The sequence below is a fragment of the Ochotona princeps genome, chromosome 9, assembly GCF_030435755.1.
Source record: "Ochotona princeps isolate mOchPri1 chromosome 9, mOchPri1.hap1, whole genome shotgun sequence".
NCBI classification, from domain to species: Eukaryota; Metazoa; Chordata; class Mammalia; order Lagomorpha; family Ochotonidae; genus Ochotona; species Ochotona princeps.
In genome coordinates, this window is record NC_080840.1 from 356,967 (window position 1) to 381,433 (window position 24,467).

The 24,467-nt window shown below is 62.9% G+C and overlaps 1 protein-coding gene across 1 annotated transcript; it reads left to right on the forward strand.

The window, feature by feature from the left end:
* The first annotated feature begins 11,833 nt into the window (after positions 1-11,833).
* ARC (activity regulated cytoskeleton associated protein) lies at positions 11,834-13,716 on the forward strand. The gene has a single exon (XM_004580752.2). It carries the CDS (start codon positions 12,176-12,178, stop codon positions 13,349-13,351), a length of 1,176 nt encoding a protein of 391 aa, XP_004580809.1. The 5' UTR covers positions 11,834-12,175; the 3' UTR covers positions 13,352-13,716.
* Positions 13,717-24,467: the final 10,751 nt, after the last annotated feature.

The following is a 24,467-nucleotide window of genomic DNA, read 5'->3' on the forward strand; positions in this document are numbered from 1 at the left end:
GCCTCTCAGCCTCTCCGGTCCCCTGTGACCTGGCCAACTGGCCATCTGCTGAGTGCAGAGACAGAGCTGGGCGCAGCCCCCCATGCCTGCGCAGGGGCTCTGACCTCTCCTTTACAAGGTGCTTCCGTCCTGGGGTCGCTGAGACATGCATTCAGCACTCACTGCGAGTCGGGCCTGGCCTGGCTGCTGGGACGCGGTCCCATGGGGCCCCTAGGGAATGGTGTGGGCCCAGTGATGGGGACAGAGTTCACTCTGGGCTTGTTCCTGCCAGCTAAACTCAGCGTGGCTCAGGCCTCCTGTCTGCCCTCCCCCGACCCTCTGCCCTTGCCAGCCTGCTGCCCTGTGCCTGCGCAGGGCAGCTCTTGGGGGGGGCGGACAGAGCAATGCCCAGCCTGTGCCATGGCCCACAGAGGCTGCCAATCAGTCGTCTTGGGCTTCTGTTCCCAGCAGGAGTGAGGTGAAGACGGGTGTCACCAGGCCTACACCCACCTCGTCCACCCAGGGAGAAGAACACACATCCTTTGGGGCTCAGTGACTGGGACCTGCTGAATGTCCCAGGGAGTGGCCCCAGGAGTAGAGCTTGGTCCCACTATGCTGGCCTCAGAGCCAGAAGTCACTCCCAGCCCTTGGCAGGTACAAGGGTTACAGCCTGGGAACTCCGGCTGGTCACCTCTGTGGCCAGTCCTCTGTGGCTGCTGCCCAGGCTCCTACCAGCCTGCCCGCTGTGCATGTGTTCAGAGTGGACTCTGGCATCTCTGGTCAGCACCCACGTGATGTGGCACAACCCGGGACACCTGCTGGCTCGACCTGCACTTTACTGCCCTTGCCCTGGGGTTGCCTCCCTGGGTGTCCAGGCCTTTGGGCCTGCTGTTGGTAGGGATCCCTTGTGGGTCTGGGACTCAGGGCTGGCCAGCTGTGGAGGGAGCAACTGCCACGGGTTGGAACTGTGGCCTTCGCCTGCCTCTCTGGTGCGTAGCTTGGCACTGGCTCTTTGCCGCCCTACCTAATGGGTCCAGTCCCGGGCAGGCCCACCCTGCTGACTTTCAGAGGTGGCCTGGCAGGGCCTGATGCCACATGGCCCACAGGTCAGCCTAACTGTATAGGGGCTCAGGTACGGGGCCCCCGGCTCTTGGGAAGCACCTCCCACTGGCGCTGCGTCAGAAACGCAGCCGCTCACGTGCAGGGCTCTGCTGAGGGGGCGGCTGGTACCTGGGAGGTGAGTCACCCAGTGAGGGGAGACAGGAGCGCCTGCGTCACAGCACTGCAGGGGGTGCGAGGGGGCCAGCGGAAGGTGCCAAGGAGTGGGGGCAGGGCCGGAACCAGCTTCCCTCCTCCTCTCCTTTGCCCCCACCTCCCTGCTCCTTTCCTCCTGCCTTGGGCACACTGTGGCACACCGCAGCCCCCAGCAATAGCCTGGACCACTCCCCAGCACAGCATTGACCCAGGCTGCCAGGACAGCCAGGAGGCCAGGGACCGCAGTCATTACAGGGAAGGGCGGCCACTCACTGGCCTGCTGGGGTCTGGGTGTCGCTAGAGTCGCCTCGTTCTCCACATGGGGCTGTCACTCTTGGGCCCACGAGCACCTTTATGCTGTGGGGTGGCATAAAACCCCAACCCAAAACAAACTGTCCTTCTGCTGGAACCCACCGTGCCCTCTGCTGGACGCCTGAGAAAGTGCAGCTGGCTGCATTCACCTGAGGTCCCACAGCAACGGAGGACACATTTACCCAAGCACCAGCTGAACACATGGACCAGAACTGACATTGACCACAGCACCCATAGCCTGCCACCCGGTATTATCCATCCCCAGACACAATGACCACAGGCGTGCGCTGGGCTGTGACATTAGTCATTGGCTGACCCTGGCCACAGGCGTGTGCCAGGCTGTCACCTGGTCCCTGGCTGACCCTGACCACAGGCGTGCGCCGGGCTGTCACCTGGTCACTGGCTGACCCTGGCCACAGCGTGCGCTGGGCTGTCACCTGGTCACTGGCTGACCCTGGCCACAGGCATGCGCTGGGCTGTCACCTGGTCACTGGCTGACCCTGACCACAGATGTGTGCTGGGCTGTGACGTTGGTACTGGCCGACCCTGGCCACAGGCGTGCGCTGGGCTATCACCTGGTCTCCCATTGAGCTCTCCTGTTCCCAGCCTCTGCCCCTGACCTCTGACTCCCTGGCGACCTCATGTGTTCTACTCTGAACCCAGAAGAGACAGGACTCTTCCTCCCGCCTCTGTGACTCAGCCAGCGCTCTCCCTGACCACCCACCCTCTTTATCCGCCTCAGCTCCACATGCTGCAAGCCCCCGGCCCTAGGCAGGCGCTAGTCAGCACTGCAGGGGTGGTGGGACCGTGGGACTGACTCATACACGCTCACTCCTCCCACCTGTCAGGTGGCTCCAGGGAGAGCGCCCCAGCCCTCACCCCCAGCTCTGGGCTCTGGCTTCTCCCTGCCACCTCCCAGAGCCTCCTTGCTGTGGAGCCGGGTCAGGGATTGTCCTGAGACACGGTGGATGACGGCCCTGGGTGTGGGTGCCCAGCACCCTGTAGTCACGGTGCTGAGGGAAATGACGTTGGGCTGTTGCCCCTCCAGGACATGCAGGCCCTCCCCTCCCCCTGAGTGTCTGCCTTGTCTAAAGTGCTGAACACAGCTCGCAGCCTGTACCTGCACAGTTTGAGGGGGAAGGGGCAGGCTGCAGGTGTCAGAGCCGCGTCTGAGACTGATGGGGGGGGTTTCATGTGGACCTGTGAGCAGAGAGGCACAACCTGGTCCTAGTCCCACAGGTGCTGTCCTGGCCTGACCCCACACCCCAGCCCACCCCAGGACCTCAGTCCCAGCTTCTTCCAGGGACAGCTCACAGCATCTGGTCCTGACCTGGGTGGTGGCAAGGGTACAGGAAAGGAGGTGCCGAACCCTCACCATGTGGAACCTGACAGAACCAGGATGGTGGTGCCAGGCCTTCCCTGCCCTTCTTTCCCTGAAGGGGGAACAAGGCCCCAGGAGGGGCTGGACCCTGGCTGAGCCAGGCAGCTGGGCTCAGAGGTTTCCGGTCCTACATGCAGTGCATCAGCAGAACGTCCGAAGGCCAAGGAGCCTGGCAACCGGTGGGCAGACGGCACACTACTGGTCCCCCCTGCACCGTGCCCCTGCTTTCTGTGCTGGCTTGGGGGGTTTGTCCCGCTCCTAGGGGGTCCTCCTCAGGATGGGGCAGCACTCAGCAGGGTTGAGCTGGGTGCCTACTCAGAGTGGAGGACACAGTGCCGGGGACAGGCATGGCCGCTGTTTGCTCCCTCTGCCCTGTTTGCACCCCTCTTCTGCCCTGCCCATCTGGAGCAGCTTCCAAGCACACGATTCTCAGAGGGACCCTGAGCTGTACCTCTCGGCTGCTGACCCCTGTGGTCTGGGAGTGTGTCCAGGGCCTGGTGGCTGAGCTGCCCCTTGGCACCCCATGGGCTCTGCACTGTCCACCAAGAGCTGCTATGGGCATGCGCCAAAGGCTCCCAATCACCTCCCGAGGGGGCACTGATGCCATAGTACACAGCCGGCCTGCTGCCCACAGGGCCCAGGCACAGGGACCATAGTACACAGCCGGCCTGCTGCCCACAGGGCCCAGGCACAGGGACCACAGACACGAACCTAGGGGATCCCTATTATGCCCAGTCCTTCCCCCAGGAATCTACCCGGAGCCTGACCTGGGTCAGTGGCCATCCTGCTCCAAGGGTGCCACAGCTGCCCCGGGAGAGGGCTCTTCGTGGGGGAACTGCAAGGTCTGTGAGAAGGCTGGGTAAGGGGACAAAGGCATGGGGAATGGTGCCGTGCCGAGTGCAGCCATGCTGGGCTTGCTGTGCGTGGGCAGTGGTGAAAGCTGAGGCACCAGTGATGAGTACCAGGCTGCAGAGGGTCAGGGTGGTCATGGGAACGGTGCGGGTGAGCAGGGTGCTGTCAGTGTGTGAGCGGTCAGCATGCAATGTGGAGAGGATATCAAAGGCAGTAGAACAACACGAGGTTGGTGTTGGTGGTTGTGGTGATGGTGGTGGTGGTGGTGATGGTGACGTGGTGGTGATGGTGGTGATGGTGATGGTGATGGTGGTGGTGACAGTTGTGATGGTGATGGTGGTGATGGTGATGATGCTGATGGTGACAGTGGTGTGATGGTGGTGTTGGTGACAGTGGTGGTGGTGATGGTGATGATAGTGATGATGGTGATGGTGACGGTGGTGATGGTGATGATGGTGGTGGTGATGATGGTGACAGTGGTGTGATGGTGGCGTTGGTGACAGTTGTGGTGGTGATGGTGATGGTAGTGATGGTGGTGTTGGTGACGGTTGTGATGGTGGTGTTGGTGACGGTTGTGATGGTGATGATGATGGTGGTGATGGTGATGGTGATGATGGTGATGGTGGTGGTGGTGATGGTGACAGTGGTGATGTTGACGGTTGTGATGGTGATGGTGGTGATGATGATGGTGATGGTGATGGTGGTGATGATGATGGTGATGGTGACGGTTGTGATGGTGGTGATGGTGACGGTGGTGGTGGTGATGGTGGTGATGATGATGGTGACAGTGGTGTGATGGTGGTGTTGGTGACAGTTGTGGTGGTGATGGTGATGGTAGTGATGGTGGTGTTGGTGACGGTTGTGATGGTGGTGATGGTGACGGTGGTGGTGGTGATGGTGACGGTGGTGGTGGTGATGATGGTGATAGTGGTTTTGGTGCTGGTGTCTCAGGTAACAGGACTGGCAGTGGTGATTAAGATGTGTGTGGTGGTAGCATCTGGCCTTGGTGGAAGCTGAGGGTGATGGCCAGTCGGGGTCCTCTGTGGTGATGTGGGTGGTGACGGTGGCCATAGGCATGAGGACATGAGCAGATGGAGTGAACTCTCCTCCCCTCAGCCCTGGCCTGGACAGGGGCCAGTGTCTTCCTCAGGGCCTGTGGCACAGCTCCTGCCTCTGCCATCTGCCCAGGAGACAGGGGCTGGGGGCCCAGCAATATCCATGCTGTTCCATTTCCTCACCTCTTTGGCCTCCATGGCACCTGTGGCCAAGATTTGTTGTGGCCGTCTCCTGGGGCTTGGGGCAGGTGACCCTGGGGCCCCTGCCATCCACTAAGGCCAAAGGGAGGACCTGCTCAGCCCACACCCCAAGCTGGGGCCTCCTGTCAGCAGACCCCTCCTCTGGCCAGCTGGGCACCTTGACCTTGACAGCCCACTGTAGGAGGACAGGAACCCGGAGGGGCCTCCGCAGCTGAGGCAGGTGCCCTGGGTCCCCCCTTGGGCCAGGCAGGACAGGGGGTCACTGAGAGTCACCAGCATCCTTGTCAGGATGCGCTGTCACTCGGCCGCCCCTGACAATGTCTTTCTTCTGACTTGTTCCCTCCTGTTAGGGACAAGGACACAGAGCAGGGTCCTGGGGCTCACGCGGCCATGCTGCTGCCTGTCCAGGAGGTTGGGCTGAGCCGGCCAGCTGCCAGACAGAGGCAGGAGCACAGTCAACACCCACTTCCTCAGAGCAGACAGGCTGCCGGGGGCTTTTCTACACCCCCTCACTCACCATGGACCTTGGGTCAACAGCAAACGGCCACCAGCAGGTGTGTTGCCTGTGGCCAGGGGCCACCCTGCACCAGAAACCCGGGTTGCAACTCCCTGGAAGAGCCTCTTGGTGCCCACTACCAGCCTGCTGCTCTGCCTGGTTGTGTGCTGGCTGAGGAGGAAGACGCCCACTCTGCCCAGCCGGATCCAAGCTGTCCCCTGGGGGGCTGGGAGGGGACACCCATCAGGCAGGCATTGAGACACAGGACACAGGACAGCAAGTCCAGTGACAGCACCCACCTCACCAGCTCGCAGAGAGCAACGGCCAGTGCTGCCTGACAGTGCAGTTTTAGGCACGTGGCAGCAGGGCATCACCTCGGTCACTAGCTCAGCTCAGGTCCGTCCAAGGTCGCAGTGAGGATCCCAGCCCGCAACCCCAGAGGGCCTAACGGTCAGCCCTTGCCGTCCTGGCTCCCAGCCATGGGGATCTGGGATCTGGTTTGTCACCTGCGAGACATGAGAGCAGCCTGGTGTGGATAATGAAGGTGCAGGCAGGGCTGGGCACCTAGCGTGGCCTGTGGTATGGCAGGAGGATGAAGCCCTGGAGGGGGGCTGGGGGCGGTGCTGAGGATGGGGTGGGCGGAAGTGGCAGTGCCCTGGTGGCCTTCCTTCAGGACACCCTCAGCTCAGCTCAGGGCTTCACTGCCCACTGCCTTATCCACCCTGTGTGGCAGGGGGACCACAGGCGCTGGCTGAGCAGCCTCCAGCTGGCCTGAGGTGGCCCTGCTGGCCTGAGGTGGCCCTGCTGGCCTGAGGTGGGCCTGTGGCTCGGGACCGCTGTGCTCCATCCACCTCTCATCTGAGATGCTGTGTCTCGGGTGGGAGCATGGGTCGTGGGACAGCAGGGGGCTTGGGGCAGGGGAGGGCCTCTGACCTCTGGGTGGCCCCTCTGAGGACACTGGGAGAGCCCCGCAGGCTGGCCTCAGGCGGCCGAGCCTCAGTGGGCAGGGCAGCAAGGCAAGGGGAGGGGCTGCAGCTGGACCCTCTGAGGCATTCAGCGTTCAGCGTCCAGTGCCCAGCACCAGCCCAAACGCAGGATGCACGCCCCTCATCTGCTCCCCACCTCCTCCTCCTGCCTTGGGGGTCCCTGCAGGAGTGGGGGGCAGCCCATGCAGGGGTATGGGCAGCGTGAGCCCCGTCACCAGGCCAGCCCAGCCCCAGAGTCTGTGGGGTCAAGACCAGGGACAGCAGTTCGGGGATGCTTAGGGAGAGCCAAGGAACCCAGAAGAGTTGGACATGGGGTTGGGAGGAAAGCAGAGAGAGAGAGCGACGGGGAGTCAGACAGAGACAGAGGGAGAGACAGGGAGTATCACCACCAGGTGGCAACGGGTCTTGTCCTGGGGCAGCCCAGGAGGCAGAGCAGGGTGGGCAGGGCAGGGGAGGCTGCAGCGTAGGGCGCTTACCCAGGACCCTCCATCCAGGCCTCTGGTCTCAGCACACAGGCAGGCGCACGCAGCGTCGCAGCAGGGGCTGCTCCCCCAGCTCCCTTGCCGCCATCCCAGGCTGAGCCCCGGTCGGGGAGCCCGCGGCACCCCGGGAGCAAGTGTCCGGGAGGACCGCGCCCGCGGAAGGCAGGTGGGGCGACGGGGGCGGGGATGGCGGAGCAGGGCAGGACACCGTGGCCCCACAAGCCGGCGGCCCCGGGCATCCGTTTCCGGGGGGCCGGGAGGGGTCCCCTCGGCGGGCGGCCCTGGGCGCGGGTGGGCGGCTGGCGCCCGGCCTCCTGCGCGGGGGAGCTCCTGCCGCGTCACGGCACGCTATTCTCAGCTTCGCTCCTTTTATGGGGCCGGAAGTGATGCGGCCTGGCGCGGTGGCAGTGGAACCGCAGGCGCCCGCATCCCCAACCCAGCTGAGAGGCGCACACCCCGCCGTGGGCAAGGGGCAGAGGGGGGCGGCTAGCCGGGTCCCACCCGCTCAGCTCTGCCCCTGTGAGCCACAGCGTCCTCCCCGCGGTCGCCGGCCCCGTGTCCCTCCCTCATCTCCACTGGCCTCATTGCCCTGGGGAGTGGGGCACCCTCTTTCTGCGCACACTCACAGGAGGCCCCAGGGGGCACACGGGGTAGCCTGCCAGGCCACACTTGGCATCTTCACCTCGGGGCTTCGCTGTCCTGCCACCCAGTGAGGGACCAGGGCCCAGCGGCTTCTCCACCATCCTGTGGAAGCGCCCCATTTGGTGCAGCACAGCCACCTTCTGGGGGGCCACGATGCCAAGCCAGGGGGAGGAGCGGCTGCTCCCTGGCCCCTGGCGGGAGGTGTCCCTGCCTTCACCCTGGCTGAGAACTGGGCCCACAGCCCTCAGGCAAGCCCTTCCTGCTGAGTCTCAGCCTGGGCAGCTCAGGAGGTCAGATGGTCAGTGGGCCGTCTGTGTTCCTACACTAGGGCTGCAGGTCCATGGGACCAGGGAGCAGTGCAGCCTGTCCTGTCCTGCGGGCTCCTCCCTCTGTCACCCCTCTCAGGGAGCCCCTGCTGCCCAGGGGGCTTCACCAGGTGGTGTGGGCTGTGACTGGGTCCCTGGGAACCTGCACAGGCCCACGGCTCCCCCTCCCCACATTCCACTCTGTTCCCTGGGAGCCCCAGGCGCCTCCTGACCCTGCACAGTGGTGCTGGGATTCTTGGAAAAATACAACAAAACTTCCCTTGGTGGCTGGACGGGAGGCGCTGAGGCAGGAAGGAGGAGGGAGGGAGGGAGGAGGGAGGAGGGAGAGCTTGGTGTGTGGGGGCCCGGAACAGAGCTGCCTGTTCCCGGGACACACAACAGCTCTGAGCCTGCCAGACGGGGGAAGAGGAAGAAAGGAAGGAAGGAAGGAGGGGCCCAGGAGAGAATGTTCCTGTAGCTCCCGGGGACCCTGGCCCCCCAGCCGCGCCCTTCTGCATCCTGCACCTGTACCTTCCCCCACACCCAGGGTCTCTCCTGGGGTCTCCTGGGACCCCACTCCATCTTTAGTCTTTGTCCCCAGCATCAGTGCTAACCTACAGTGCACCGCCATGGGCCTCTTACCCCCTGGGCTGCCTGCCCCTGCCTCTCCTGGGGCCCCTCCAATAGGGGTGCAGGTGTGGGTAGTGTGGGGCCTTCTGGCTGCCCGGATTTGGCCACTGAACACCCACAGCCTCGGGCACCCACAGGGCTGGGCCACAGAGGTCCCCAGGCCAGCAGGGGAGGTGGGGGGTAAGGAGTAAGGAGCTGGCCCCTCCCCACCTCCCATGTCGGGAATGGCACTGACCACTGGCAGGGGGCAGCCCTGGCAGCGTTCAGCCTCACAGGATGCTCAGGCCCGCACTGCGTCCTACACCGGGGGTGGAAACGTCTCTGTATGCAGGAGGATCTCCTCCTTTGGTCCTGGGGTCTTCTCTGGGTCAGACCCTGTGCTGGGCTTGCGCACCATGGCCATGGCCGTGGCCAGCAGTTTGGCCACGCCTGCCCAGTGCCTTGAAGGAGGCGAGTCCGGAGTCCGGAACATCCAGAACAGGTGTTGAGGGCTGCAGTCCTGAGGCCCTCGGGGGACGCCCAGCATACAGGGGACCCTCAGGGGAGTGTCGGGGCAGGCTGTCCACCTGGAGACTGCTCGCCGCACTGTGACTTAGCACAGCCGCAGACAGCAGAGGGACAAGGCCTCGGGACTGGGTCGATCCCACAGCAGGAGCGGGCAGGTGCAGCGTGGATGGGAGGTCCTACAGTTTCGCTGGAGGGAGGGCTGGAAGGCTGTGTCCCCTGGGGAGATGGTGGGCCATGGCCTGCCCCCTGCTGCTCCCTCAGCCAGCATCCAAGAAGGGCATGTGGCAAATGATGCATATACGTGCATGTGTGTGAATGTGTGTGGTGTGTGTATGGGTAACAGGCCCTGCCTTCACTCAGTGCCCATGTTGAGTGGCACACGGACAGACTGGGTAGACGGCCAGGGCCCTGCCCATGGTTGCAGGGCAGCCCTGAGGTGGGGAGGGTGGCACAGGGGTTACAGCTGTGCTGGGTGGGGGCCCCCGAGATGGTGGCTTGAGGAGGGAAACCCCCCTCCTGTCCCGGCATGATGCAAACCCAGGGCCAGAGCACAGGAGCTGTGCTGGGGCAGAAGCCAGAGCTCAGAAGGGCCGGGACAGTCTGGGGGTTCCCCGGCTGTCTTCTTCACCCCGCAGAACCAGCCTCGCTTGGCTTGGGGGGCCCAGGACCGCCCCCGCTCCTGGCACAGGCTCTGATGAGTCTGGGTGCTGTGATGCCCACTCAGCACTGCTGTCCCTGTTGGCAGAATGTTGGCAGAACGCTGTCAGCTGCCCCCGCCCCCGGGGAGCCGGGTGCCCAGCCTGGCCTCTTTTTTGGAGGTGGAGGGAAGGAGCCCACCAAGCCTCCAATACGCAGGTTCGCAGAGGGCCTCTGGGGCGATAATTGGGCAGCGATTAAGTGTTCTCAGCGCAGCAGCTGGCGCCTGTCACCTGTCACCACAGGGCCTGCATTCCTGGCTCTGCAGACCTGCCTGGGCGGGGGCGGGGAGGGCAGGGCCAGCTGGATGCGGGGGTGGGGGAGGGGCACCTGCTCTCCGCCAGCCTCTCTCCAGCTCGTCCTTGAGTCCTTGAGCACTGGCTTACTTCTCTCTCAGAGCCACAGGGTCTGGCTTGCGACTTCCCAGGTCCCGGAGAGGGCTGTGGCACCAGGAGTCCTCCCCTGGTGGAGGGCTCACTGGGAATTGGTTGGTCCCTCCTCGAGGCCGGCCCCAAGGGTGCCACTGTGCCCAGGTTGCAGTCTTAGGTCATGCTCACCCCACTTAAGTTCACCTCCCTCTCCCCAGCCTGGCAGGTTCCTAGAGGCCTTGGAAAGGCAGAGGAGGAGGCTGGAGGCCCCTGCAGACCTAGGCCAAGCTGACCCGATACCAAGGTGCCACACAGGCGTGTGCCCCGGGGTGGTCCTGATCATAGTTCCCCAGAGTCACCATTCAGGGACACTTGGCAGGAGCAGCGCCCAACTGGCTTGGCTCAGGCTCGGCTTGCTGCTGGGTCCTGCCGCCTCCAGCTGCCTGGTGCCGCCCTGCGGAAAGCTCTGGAGGTTCTGGCAGCTTCTCTGTCTCCCCCTCCCCGCTCCACGGGGCCCTCCGCCAACTTGCCTTTAATTAGCACTGCCAGGAGAGCCATTTTTGGGGATTTTTTTTTTTTTTTTTTGAGAAAGGCATTCCTCTAGGGACGGAAGCCTGGGTGGGGAGGGAGGGGAGGAGGCAGACAGGCTTGGGGGGGCTCCCTGGGAAGGGGGAGGGGTCAGGGATGAGGGATCCTGCTGGGTCTTTGCACCTGCTTATCCTCGGCCAGTGGGCTTGGGGTGACCAGAGTGTGCGGGGTGGGGGACGTGATGGAGATAAGAGTGTGCGAGTGGGGGGTATGAGTGTGCGAGTGGGGGGTATGAGTGTACGGGTGGGGGGTTTGAGCGTGTGAGCGGGGAGTATGAGTGTGCGAGTGGGGGGTATGAGTGTGCGAGTGGGGGGTATGAGTGTGTGAGTTGGGGTAGGAATGTGCTGTGTGTGTTGGAGAGGGCACTGGCGGCAGGAGACAGGTGCCTGCTACCACGGCTGTGCGCCTCTGCTGGGGGGGGGTGGTCAAGTGGCGGTGTCTCCTGTGAGGTCCAAGCCCCCCCAGCCTGCCGGGTAACCCCAGGAACGCGTCCCTCCCCAGCCCGTGTTGCCAGGCAGACGACAGGGCGTCCCTCCGGAGGGAACCTCAGCTTCCGGAGCCTCACTCCTTATATGGCCTCCGGCTTTCTGGGCTGTGTGCGTGGCTCCTCCTCCTCTCCCTCCCTCTCCGCCCTCCCCCCCCCCATCTGCCAACCCATGCCAGTCTACAGTTTCTGGGCAGGGATCTGCTATACCTGGAGGGGGCGGGGCAGGATGCAGTGACCCCTCGACTCCCCCAATCCCCTCCAGGGAGACGTTTCCACATTTCCTGGGGGGTGCTCGGATTCCGGTGGGAGCCCCTGGGCAGCCCTGGCCACTGCAGCTGCCGCCTGGCAGGTGTCTTTCAGGCCCCGGGGCATGTCCTGCGCACAGAGTGGTCAGTGCTGCCCGAAAGGCTCTCTCTCTCTCCAAACCCGGCTGCACCGGCGGTGAGGCCCCGGGACAGCGGCGTCCGGGGGCGGAAAAAGCCTGCAGCCCAGTGCACCGAGCCTGCCTGGAGACCCTGCTGCGTGGAGCGTCCAGGCCCGCAGCACGGCCTGGCGTTCCCGCGGCCCGGGTGGGAAGGCGGGGAGCAGGATTAGTCACCCCGAGCCGGCCCCCAACGCAGGGGGAGGCGGGTCCTTGGTCGGCGCCGCAGGGAGGAGGCGCGAGTGGGCGCGGGCAGGCGGAGCGGCGGGGTGCAGGCGGGGGCCGGGCTGCGCCAATGGGAGCCGGGCCCGGCGAGGGAGGCCGCCCCCGGGCCGCGCTGGAGGCATAAAAGGCCGGCGCCGCGGCGGCTGGCAGCAGAGCTGCGCGCAGCCTTCCACCAGCTACGGGCTCCAGGCGCTGGCCGCGCTCGCCCGCATCCGCCCTCTCGCCTCGCATCCGCGTCCCGCGCTCGCCAAGCCGGTTTGCTGACGAGCCCCGTGCCGCCTGTGTCCGAGCAGCCACCAGTGCGCACCATGGAGCTGGACCATATGACGACGAGCGGCGGCCTCCACACCTATCCCGGGCCGCGGGGCGCGCCGGCCGCCAAACCCAACGTGATCCTGCAGATCGGTAAGTGCCGAACGGAGATGCTGGAGCACGTGCGGAGGACGCACCGCCACCTGCTCACCGAGGTGTCCAGGCAGGTGGAGCGCGAGCTCAAGGGGCTGCACCGCTCCGTGGGCAAACTGGAGAACAACCTCGAGGGCTACGCGCCCACCGGCGACTCGCAGCGCTGGAAAAAGTCCATCAAGGCTTGCCTGAGCCGCTGCCAGGAGACCATAGCCAACCTGGAGCGATGGGTCAAGCGCGAGCTGCATGTGTGGCGCGAGGTGTTCTACCGGCTGGAGAGGTGGGCCGACCGGCTGGAGGCCATGGGCGGCAAGTACCCGGTGGGCAGTGGCGAGCAGGCCCGCCACACCGCCTCGGTGGGCGTGGGGGGACCTGAGGGCTGCTGCCAGGATGACGGCTACGACTACACCGTCAGCCCCTATGCCATCACCCCACCACCGGCCGGCGAGCTCCCGGAGCAGGAGCCCAGTGAGGCCCAGCAATACCAGCCGTGGGTGACGGGCGAAGACGGGCAGCCGAGTCCCGGGGTGGACACGCAGATCTTCGAGGATCCCCGCGAGTTCCTGAGCCACCTGGAGGAGTACCTGCGCCAGGTGGGCGGCTCCGAGGAGTACTGGCTGTCGCAGATCCAAAACCACATGAACGGGCCAGCCAAGAAGTGGTGGGAGTTCAAGCAGGGCTCGGTCAAGAACTGGGTGGAGTTCAAGAAGGAGTTCCTGCAGTACAGCGAGGGCACGCTGTCTCGTGAGGCCATCCAGCGGGAGCTCGACCTGCCCCAGAAGCAGGGCGAGCCGCTTGACCAGTTCCTGTGGCGCAAGCGCGACCTCTACCAGACCCTGTACGTGGATGCGGATGAGGAGGAGATCATCCAGTACGTGGTGGGCACCCTGCAGCCCAAGCTCAAGCGCTTCCTGCGCCATCCGCTGCCCAAGACCCTGGAGCAGCTCATCCAGCGGGGGCTGGAGGTGCAGGACGGCCTGGAGCAGGGGGCCCAGCCAGCTGCTGAAGAGGAGACGGAGGCTGTCACGCCCGCCCTCACCAGCGAGTCCGTGGCCAGCGACCGGACCCAGCCCGAGTAGGGGGCAGCCTGCCCACCGGGCCCAGCCCGGGCTTTTGCCCACTGGGACTCTTGTGCTGGGGCCGACTCCTCCGGCCCTCATCCAGCCGGATACCCCCTCAGCCTCGGGCCAGACCTGCACGGACAGACTCAGGCCCTTCCAGACATGTGCCCTGCCCCCGCCCGGCTCTTGCCCTGTGTCTGTCTTCCCACTCACTCTCTCCGTCTGGGAGCACCCACCCCAGCTGGACAGCCAGCAGCCCCACCCTACACACTCAGACCATCACAGCACAGCCGGCCACCGGCACCCTCGCTGTTGGCTCCAGTGCCTGGGCACCCTGACAGCCCGCTGTCCGGCCGGCTTGGACTGGCGGGCTCCCCGACTCCACTCAGAGCAGAAGCTGAGATAGTGACCAGCGCTAGGGGAACTCTTGCTTCCGGGGCCTCTGGCAGCCACCGTGGAGCCCGCCGACACCCTCCCTGCCTGCCAGGGCAGCTGCCAGCCCCCCGGCGTGTGGCTCCCTCCTCCTGCGGAAGAGCCGAAGCCACACACAGCAGCAAAGCTGACCGCCTGTCTCCCGGCCCCCTGCAGGTGAGCCCTTGCCCCAGCCTGCAGGCTGACCCTGCAACATGCCGGTGACCCTGGGCATGCAGGTGTCCCTGCCGGTTGGTTGTAGGGACGGGAGGTGTGGGGGAAGGCAGGGCAGATCCCCTTCCCCAGGAGCGTGGGAAGGGGCGGCAGGGTGTGGCAGTGCCAGCTCACAGGCCCTGTGTGCTCTCTCCCTCAGCAGCGAGCATGGTGATTCACGCCAGCCTGGAGAAAGTTCAGCGCTCGGCGGTGACTCAGCTGCGGGCAAGTGGAGGGTCCTGTGAGGACTGAGCCCTCAAAGCAGGCTGAGGCGGCAGCCAGCACCGTTGGAGCCGGGAGTGTGACACCAGGTAAGGGAACCTGGCTGTTCTCGCTGCGCAGCTGGGGGCGGCCCCTGCCTCCCATCCCAGCCTTAGGCTGACCGCCTCTCTTCTTGCTCTTTTAGGTCCCCTCGGCTCCCACCGAGTCTCTGCTGCTGTGCCCAGCCCCGGCCCTTCCAGTCTCCTCTCTCAAGCTGCCTGTGTGTGGGCAGAGAAGTTCCAGGACGGTCCAGAGATAGAGAGAGGCAGCCACGGCTTGAGCAGCGTCCCCAGCTCCGTGCCAGGAGCTGCTGTTGGAGACGGCCAGCGCGAGGGCCAGGGCCTGCTGCCATACCCGCCCCGCTGGCCGCATACGCTGCCCGCCCCACGAGCCACTGCAGTTGGAGCCACTGTGGGCCGTGCCACCCTCCTGGCATGGAACCCTGCTCGCTGCAGGGCCTTCGGCGAGCCTGGAGGCTGCCCTCATCTGGGGGTGTCGAGCCTAGGCCCCGAGATCCCCTAGGCCTCTGCTCCTGGGGCTGCCCTGCTGCTGCCCAGGCCGGGCCCCCCCCACCGCCCCTGGTCCTGACACCTGGTGCTGGTGGCCACTTGAGTGCAGCCTGAGCAGGTACTTCCTGGGCTCCTCTTTGTGCACTGTCCACGGGGGTCTGAGCCGCTAGAGGCCGGCTCGGCAGGTGCCCGGACAGGTCCTGTGCCCTGCCCCCTGCCCCCTGCCAGCCACCCCCAGATTCTATTTTTGCACAGAAGCCATAGTCCACATGCAGGCAGGTGCGGGCTGCAGGGCATCCTCCAGGAACCTCAGAGGGTATGGCCACCCCTCCCCACCCACATACATGTACACGCACACGGCAGACACACGGACCAGGCCTTCAACATCCAGCCGGGCAGGTGCCCCCCACTCCCATGCCCTGAAAACACTCTTTTTCTAAGATTTTGTTAATAAAATGCAACACTGAAACTTCCTGGAGAGTGTGTGCGGCTGTTCCTGTGTAGGTGGGGTGGGGCTGGGCTGCGGTGAGCAGTGCCTGACCATGAGGAGCCCCTGTGGGTGCAGCCAGGGGTCCCTGGGTGCCAAGTGCGCCCTAGCCTATCACCTTCTAGGAGTCCTCTGCCTGGCTCAGCCTGGCTGCCAGAGGTCAGACCGTGGGCACTGGAGCTGGCTGCGGAGTTGGGGCCAGAGAGGGGTGGCTCTGTGTTCTGGGTGGGCTAGGGCCTCTCAGAGTCCTGCTAGGGGTGCGGGGTCTCGGGGAGGCCTGGGCAGGACAGCAACAGAGCACCTGCTGTCAGGAAATGCTGTCACTGTGACCACATGTGTACCACTCTCCCCTCCTTGGAGGGCAGGCCAATGGGCTGCAGGAGCCGAGGCAGTTAGTTCCCAAGGGGCGGGAAAGCAGAACGGGAGGCTCTCCCCTCCCTGCTTCTGAGCAGGAGCCCCCGGGTTGCCAGGTTCCTTTGCTAGTGGTTGGGAGGGGAAACCAAGGCCTGTGGAGCCTTTCTGGCAGAGCCAGGTTCTGGGAGGCCTCTGCCAGGTGGGCACAGATTATGCAGCTCAGGGTTACCCCTACACCTGCAGGTCACAGGAAGGCTGGTGGGACTCTGGGCTGCAAACTTCCGGTAGCGGAGACGGGGAGGCTTGGGAGAAGTACAATGTACGAACAAGTAAGGACGAGTTAACAGCTGGACCACTAGCCCCATCCATGGCCCTCCTGCTGCCTCCCCAAGCGGGCGCCTCCCGTGCTGCCCTGAGCCCTGCCCCGCATGGAGCCTCACGCCTCTGTTGTGTGACCAGTCTCCCTGGCAGCTCTACCTACCCTCCGGCTGAGACAAGACCCTGGTGGCCGGCAGCCAGAGGCTCTCCTTTCCCAAAGCCCAGGGCTGGGCTCCCTGCCCTCCTCCTTCACAGCCCTGGGCAGCCGCTCCAGCCTCCCTGAGGCCCCACCTGTCTGCAGATCACGGCCTGGTGCTGGCGTGCGAGCATGGCCATGGCCCGATGGAACGGTCCCTGCTCCTACACAGCCCCTATTGCTCCAAGGTGGAGTCTAGATCCCTCCCCCTGCCCTGGTCAGTTTGTCCCACCTCTGCCCCCACTGCAGACCTTGTGGGTTAGTCTTCACTCCTAACCCACTGCCTGCTCCACCCTCTGGTCCACCAGCATTGAAGATCTGCACTTACTTTATTTTTATTGGAAAGTTAGATTTCACAGAGAGAGAAGAGGGGGATCTTGCATCCACTGGTTTATTTCCCAAATAACCGCAACGGCTGTAGCTGAGCTGCCCAAAGCTGGGGGCAGGAGCTGCACCCAGGTGTCCCACGCGGGTGCAGGGTCCCAAGGCCTTGGGCCATCCTCCGCTGTTTCCCCAGGCCACACGCAGTGAGCTGGACTGGACTTGAACTGGTTGTAGCTGAGCTCCGATCTGAAACCAGGAGCCAGGAGCTTTCTCCAGGTCTCCCTCACTGATACCAGGTCCCAAATACCTGGGCCGTCCTCCACTGCTTTCCCAGGCCGCAGCAGGGAGCCAGATGGGAAGTGGAGCAGCCAGGACTTGAACCGGTGCCCATATGGGATCTTGGCATTGGCACAGCCCCAGAGGGCTTTTGGTTTGGGGAGTGCAGACATGCAGTGGAGTACACTGTTGCCCTCTCTTCAAAAATGAGCTGCTGGCAACCATGGCTTCACGAGATTGTGAGCTTACTGCAGGCCAAAGGGCTGCACGCTGGGCACCGGCTGTGGGCAAGGTTCCCCTGGACACTGCTTGCTGCAGCAGAAACACTGCCTTCAAGAAATGATAACTTAGCCCAAGCTCCCAGGCTTTCGTGCGCAACAAAGTAGATCGATTTGTGGCAGGAAAACGGATTCTGATTCAGTAGGATAAGTGCATTCCCAGCACGGGCAAACGGGCTTTGCACTCACAATCATGCAAACATATACATTTTTTAGATTCTTTTTTAATTGGAAAGGCAGGTTTACAGAGAGGAGATAAAGAAAGATCTTTCATCTACTGCTCCACTCCCCAAATGGTCTCAATGGCTGTAGCTGAGCTCCGATCTGAAACCAGGAGCCAGGAGCTTTCTCCAGGTCTCCCTCACTGATACCAGGTCCCAAATACCTGGGCCGTCCTCCACTGCTTTCCCAGGCTGCAGCAGGGAGCCAGATGGGAAGTGGAGCAGCCAGGACTTGAACCAGTGCCTGTATGGAATACTGGCGCCACAGTGCAGCGGCTTAAGTTGATGTGCTGCCATGTTGGGCCCCACTCACATCAGTGAAGTGAGAACCTATTTAAAGGGAACTGCTTGGATGGGTCTGGCAGGACCCCCACCCTTTTCCCCTCAGAGAGGCCCTGTCGCCTGGTTCCCTGGCTGCGTGTCCCTTAGTGGCGGTTGCCTGTGCCCCTGTGGGAGACCTCCCCTGGCCCTGCCAGGCCCGTCCCTGGGGAGTCTAGGCTCCGCACACACAGCTGTCCAGCTCAGCCTCGGGTCCCAACTCCCTGCCCGGCTCATGGACCCTCAGGATCAGGGCCACCATTGCCCCTGCAGGTGTGACCACAGGGATGGTAGCTGCTTGAGGGAAGGGAGCGCCTGCAGGATGGCTCAGCTCTGGGGCAGCCTGTTCCTGACACCCCTTGCCTACCTCTCTGGGCACCAGCAAGCTGCCAGGACTCCTGGAGCCCACTCCTTGGGCAGAGAACAGCTGCTGTCTGCCAGGCTCCTATTCAAATGCCAACTTCCTCCCCTCCCCTGGCCCTCCAGGCCAGCCTCTACAACCGCCCTGGGGTGCCCTGAGAACAGCATGGAAAGCAGCTGTCTGGACTTAGCCTGCAGGACAATGAGGGGCGCCGGCCAGAGCTGCCCTTCTCACTCCCAGGCTCCCGCCAGCTGCCCGGCTCGTCTGGCATCTCCCTGGAGTTGGGGCTAGGAAGGTAACTATTTTTAGCTGCTGTTGCCGTAATTATCTGTCTCTTCATGTTGCCCTGCCTGCCTGGTACAGCCAGGATGGCAGGTGACAGCCTGTCCCCTGCACACTGGGCTGTGGGGAACCCAGTGTGGGGAGTTGCCTGTATCCCTGCACCCCATCAGACCCTGCCTGGGAACCCTGCCACCTCCCACGAGGGGGCCTGTGGGTACAGGGGCTGGTTTCCAGCTGCAGGCCACCCTGGCACCTTTACAGAGTTGAGCCTGACCTTGGGCGGAGGGGAGTGTGGGAGGCAACAGCCCTCCACTGGGACTGGGTGAAGGGCAGGGCGTGTGGCCCTCTCTGGACCCTTCCCACTAGGGTCCTGGCAGGGCGATGCCTGCAGGTGAGCAGCTTGCTGAGTAGGGAATGAGGGTGGGTCTAACGAGGCTGGCACAGCTTGCCCCAGGCCAGGGCCTCCCCTTGTCTGACATCCGTGGGCTCACCTGTTCTGCCTCCTGCAGAACTTCTGGCTGCTCTTGCTCTGGCTTTCAAGGCCCCATGGCCAGTCAGGCCTCCTACTGAAGAAGCCTGGACCGTGAGCCTTCAGAAAGCAGGACTCCCTCGCAGCTGAGCCTTGGGCTACCAAGCTCTCCCCAGCAGGCATGCTGCCACCAGGGGAGCCCTAGCAATCAGCCGACCGCAGCCCACAGCCCCCCGCCCCTCACTCCAGTTATGTCATCGTGAACCCCCCACACCTACATTTTTTGGTGGGGTCACTCCTGAGCTTGAGTGAAGTCAAGTGAGTGTGGGACAGATAGAAAAGCGCAGGGCAAGGCCAGGACACCCGCCCACCTGCTCCCCAGCCACCATGGGGAATGCAGGCTAGGGAAGGGTGGGTCCCTCTGGAGGCTGCCCACAACCCCGAGACTCCAGTCCCTGACGCGTGGGTGGGCACCCTGCCTTCCTCACCAGCAAGACGGGCAATCCACGGGCCTGCGAGGGTGGGAAGGGCAGAGGCTCCTCGTGGCATGACCCACCCCAGCTGCAGCTTTGGGGGCTGTTGATCCGTATCCCATGTCTTTGCGGTTTGCACTCTTCCCTCTTCCACCATCCAGGCGTTGCTATGGGAACTGTGGTACCCACGGCATCTTGATAGATGGGTTTCAGGCCCCTGCAGGGGCACGTGTACATGTGCTAGTGTGTGACGGATGGGGGCTTCAGAACGGTGCCTGGGGTCTTGTGATTGGATGACACAGGGCTCCTAGAGATGCCCCCCACCCCTGCCGCACCCCGTCTTCCTGTCCGCTAGCAGTGGTTCCAGCTCCCTGTGCCAGAAGGTCAGGGAGCCACAGGCCATGGTCAAGGTCGGCACTCATCCTCAGCCTCCTTGCTTCCACCTGGCTGTCTGTCCATGTGGCTGCAGGCAGGCGGGGATAATGGGGGTGGCAGCAGCGCGGGCAGGAGCTGGCTCTGTGCCACAGCTCTCCCTGCCATCCCCACCCACCCACCTGGGAGCGCCATGCCTGGAGTCCCGATGAGCGGTGTGGGCAGGGGAGAGACTGGGGCTGGCCCTTCCTGCAGCTGCCGCTTCCCAGAGCTGCCCCAGCCTGAGCCTCTCCCCAAGAAGCGCAGCCAGACAGCGAGGAGGCAGGTGAGCAGGCCACGCATCACCTCCTTCCTTCAGGAGTGATGAGGGGTACAAAGGGTGAGTTGGGCAGCTGTGGGAGGCAGCCATGGGAACTGGGAGGGTAGTAAGACACACAATGCTAGTTCCTGGAACCGAGGGTTGCTGGCCGGATGTTGGCCTGGTGATCTGGCCCCCAAAGCAGGAAGCTGGCAAAGCATTTTGCACAGAAGCGTCAAGGGCAGGTTATCAAACGAAGGCAGGCCTGAACCAAAGTGACTCCATTTTGTGACTGGATTTTACGTTCCTCCCTTTTCTAGTAACTAGAGTCAAACCGTTGACTCATTGTCACCATGAGGACCGGGGTTATCATGAGACCTGCGCATTCTTCGTTTTATATAGTTAACCAAGCAATTAATAGTATGAGGGCTTATTAACAGTTCTCAGAGTGTAAGTATAAGGGGACCAGAGATGGCCCTCATCAAGGTGACTCCATTTTGTGACTGGATTCCACACCAGGGGAGAGAGGGTGTGGCACACAGGAGGGGGGCGGTAGGGTCCTATTGCACAGCAGTGATACCCACCAGACAGGGCTCCAGGGTGGGGTGTCTCCTCCCTCAGACAGGGCTCCAGGGTGGGGTGTCTCCTCCCTCAGACAGGGCTCCAGGGTGGGGAGGGGCCTCCTCCCTCAGACAGGGCTCCAGGGTGGGGAGGGGCCTCCTCCCTCAGACAGGGCTCCAGGGCTCCAGGGTGGGGGGCCTCCTCCCTCAGACAGGGCTCCAGGGTTGGGTGTCTCCTCTCTCAGACAGGGCTCCAGGGTGGGGAGGGGCCTCTTCCATGGTCAGGGCTCCAGGGTGGGGTGTCTCCTCCCTCAGACAGGGCTCCAGGGTGGGGGACCTCCTCCCTCAGACAGGGCTCCAGGGTGGGGAGGGGCCTCTTCCATGGTCAGGGCTCCAGGGTGGGGGGCCTCCTCCCTCAGACAGGGCTCCAGGGTGGGGTGTCTCCTCCCTCAGACAGGTCTATTTGGCAAAGTTGAGCCTTCCTTACTCTCTCCCCCCTATTCTGCACTCAGCACCAGTCTCTCCACGTGGACACAGGTTTGTATCCCTTGGAACTGAGGCACACCGGCTAGCTGTCACTTCCCTCCTGCTGTGGCCAGTGCAGAGTGTCCAGCGACTGGGGGGTGGCTAGAAGCAAAGGGGAGGCTCTCTGCCTGTGTGGGCCTGCCCTCTGCCGCCCTCGAGTGTTGGGGTGAGAGGCACCCCACGACCGGCACCCACAGCACCTTCTGCCTGACCTTCCTCCCCAGCCATTGGGATCTGCAGCTGCTCCCTGCCACTTCCTCCACAGGACTCCTCCCTGGCCTGGCTCCTGGTGGCCTCTGAGGCCCGAGGTGGCCTGGGTGGTCTGCACGGCAGAGGGGACCCCTGCCAGAGCTCCCCCCCCCAAGGCCTTCCCTGAGCCTCTCCTTTGCCCCCACCCAGCACCTTGTCACTCTGGAGGGATCGTGACGGTATGCCTTTCCTTGGGACCTGGATGGTCAGCAGAATGACCAGGGGTGACGAGGACAGTGGCACGGGTGCACCATGGAGGTGCTCAGTCCCCTGCCTGCCTGTGTCTGAGCTGGGCCTAAGGAGGCTGACCCAGCAGGCTCCCCGGTGTGCACCAGTCCCCCAGGCTCTGCCCCCGCTGGGGCCCATGGCACCCCGCAGGCTGTGGAGAACTGGCCACAGCCAGATGCAGAGGGTAGCCATGATGAAAACTTGGAGGACATCAGGAGTGGGCAGCCCTGCCGTCTCCCTCCAGGCCGCAGGAGCCAGTGTCGGAGACAGGCCGGGCCAGGCCCGTCGCTGGCGAGGGAGGCAGGGACGCCTGTGGTAACTGCAGGGGGAATCCCGTGAGATGGCGGGGGTCCCTCTAGTGGGGACCGGACCGCACCAAGAAGAATCAGGACACACGGCTAGATGCAGAGGCGAGATGAACCAACGCACACTTTATGGAGTTTTACTGGGCAACTTACACCATGATTTTTGCAGGGCAAGCAGACAGGCAAAAGTTGTTAGTTAACTAGACAATAGCATAAAAGCTACTCCAAGGACAGATTACAAGGGATTTGGGAAGCAATGACCAAGCTCCAAGTGGCAGTAAAAGCAAACCTGAGTTACAGGAGCCAACACTGGTGAACAAACAGATCTAACTAGAAAACGAATCTAACAAAACTTCGTTCTCACACATGTTTAGGCCACAAACACCCGCCTGCCACCTCCCCAGGCACGCTTGGCCAGTAAGGCCACCCGCCTCCCACCTCCCCAGGCACGCTTGGCCAGCAAGGCCACCCGCCTCCCACCTCCCCAGGCACACTTGGCCAGCAAGGCTGCCCGCACTCTTGGCAGGAAGTTTGCTTCCTGCAGAATTCTGTCTGCAGAGAACGGTTGAGACCCAGGATCCTCAGGGGCAGTGGCCGTGTGTCCACCCTCGGTGCCTACAACTGCTCTGCCCCCCACCGTCTCCCTGCCCGTTCACTTGCTCTTTCATTCAATGAACAGCGTGGACAGAGAGACAAGTTTCATTCCACCATGTTCACTGCCTTGTGGGCAGGAGCCCAGGGCTGCCGGGGCTGCGGGTGACTCTTCTGGTCCTCTTTGCCTTGCACCCCTGCCCTGGGAAGTTCCCAGGCCCAGTCCTCTGCAGCCCCCAGGGACAGGGCTCTGGCAGACTTCCCAGGTCAGCAGGCAGAGGGCAGCACCTGGAGTTTCCAGGCAGGTCCAGGGCTCCCGGCTGAGCTTGGGTACTGGGTCTGGGTGGAAGGAGCTGACCCTCAGAGGTGCCTCTTCCAGTTCCATGCAAATCCACCAGCCCTGACTCCATGGTGTGCCAGTGACCTCCTCTGGCCCAGTAATAAGGCTGAAGAGGGCTGGGGCACAGGTTAGGGCTGTCAGGAGGGCCCTGGAGCCCACCCATGTTACCACCTGTTTAAGCCATATTGGTGCCTGTCTTTAAAATGTTTTTTAAGTAAAAGGCAGGAACCCAAGAAATAAATATTTGGCCTAGAATCTAGACCATAACACTCCCACCCCAGGTTCTCCTCTCACTGCCAAGTGGGATCCCATCCCAGCCCCCTCTCAGGTCCTGGTACCTGGGGGAGCCTGGAAATTCAAAATGGCATCACTTTTGTCAGGTCCCCTATGGTGACTTGGGTCTAAGGGCGAGCAGAGAAGCAAGAATTCAGCAAGGGACGCACATGGAAACAGAACAGTAGAAGCAGTCTACTGTCTGCTTTAGAACTTGGCCATCTGCAGGAAGCCTTGGTGCAGAGAGCTTCCAGCAGCCTAGCGCCTGCTGGGAGCACCCAAGCCAGGTTGGACTCAACGCTTGAGGCTCTGGCCGCAGCCTCTGCTGTCACATGGTGAGTCCTAGGCAGCCAGTGCACCAATTGACACAAGGCTCCACCTGTTTCTGCCCAGTGGCGAGCTCTGGGGTCTTGGGGGTGTGGAATTGCTGCCTAGGTACGTCCATGTTGAGGCCACTGTGCATGTTGGTGAGGAATCAATCCTGAGGGACTCCCAACAACAGAGTGGCGTTTCCTTGAATGCAAGCTAGGGTACTGAAACCTGGTGGTTTGGAGGAGAGACACTGGACAATCCATATGGGTCAGATTGATACACTAGCATACATGTGAGTCCTGTGTAGGACATGTTACCATCGAACAATGCTGACCACCACACCCCAGTCCATGTGAAAGCTAAGGCTGGGGGCCTGTCTATCAGGGCAAGATCCCAGTACCTGACAGAATGTCGGGTAAGAGACCGACAACAGTCCGAGCAGGTCCAGGCTGCAGTGCCTGCACGTGCATCCTAAAACAGGGTGTGGGGCGGGCTGGGCCACAACGTGCACCAGATCATACAAGGCAAAGTTGGAAGGGCAGACTATGCCAGTCACTGGCCTAACACCCACTGGCATCTATGAGATCTGGTTTTGGGAAAACTCCCCTAGTGGGTCATAACTTCCACTGGTGATCACATGGTCCAGGTCTGGGGGTCGGGCAAGCTGGGCAAAGTAGCTCCAATGGCTGACTAATGTGTGGTTATGGAATGGAGTGGACCAGGCAGGACTGAGCAAACCTTAGCTTACCAGCAAGAAAAGAAATCAGGCTGGAGCACACATCATGTTGAGATAGGCTCTTATACCTACTGGTTTGCATGAGCCAGGGATGCTAGGCCAAGACAGGTGAGGGGCTGAGCCAAGCTGGGTCAGAGAAAACTCTGGCATGCATACCATCTATGGCTGGGAACAGGCCTGGTTGGGAAATTAAGGGGACACCCTAGCTGGATTGTGGTTTCCACTGGTGAGTGTGGGGGCTGGAAGGGGGGCTGCATTCTGGTCTAGATACGGTTGCAGTGTCCTTTGGCACAAGTGTGGCCTGGGGCTGGGCACATCGAACTGGGCTAGACTCCAGCACCAACTGGTTCTATGAGAACCATAGTAGGTGTAGGACGGGCTAGGCTAGCTGCTGAGCCAGGTGTGAACAGTGTCTGGGTATGGATGAGCCTTGGCTGGGCTTAAATATTCAACAGTAAGAGCCGGAATGGGTTGAAGGCCAGTCAAGAAAGGCCACTGTTCCTGCCAGGACAGGATTAAGTAGGGCTGGCCCAGGGACCCACGAGATCTGACATTGGGAGAGGTTCTGATGGAGGAGCCTGGGCAACTCCTCTG

Coding starts and splice junctions, on each gene's coding strand:
- ARC (XM_004580752.2), top strand. CDS start 12,176: ATGGAGCTGGACCATATGACGACGAGCGGCGGCCTCCACACCTATCCC.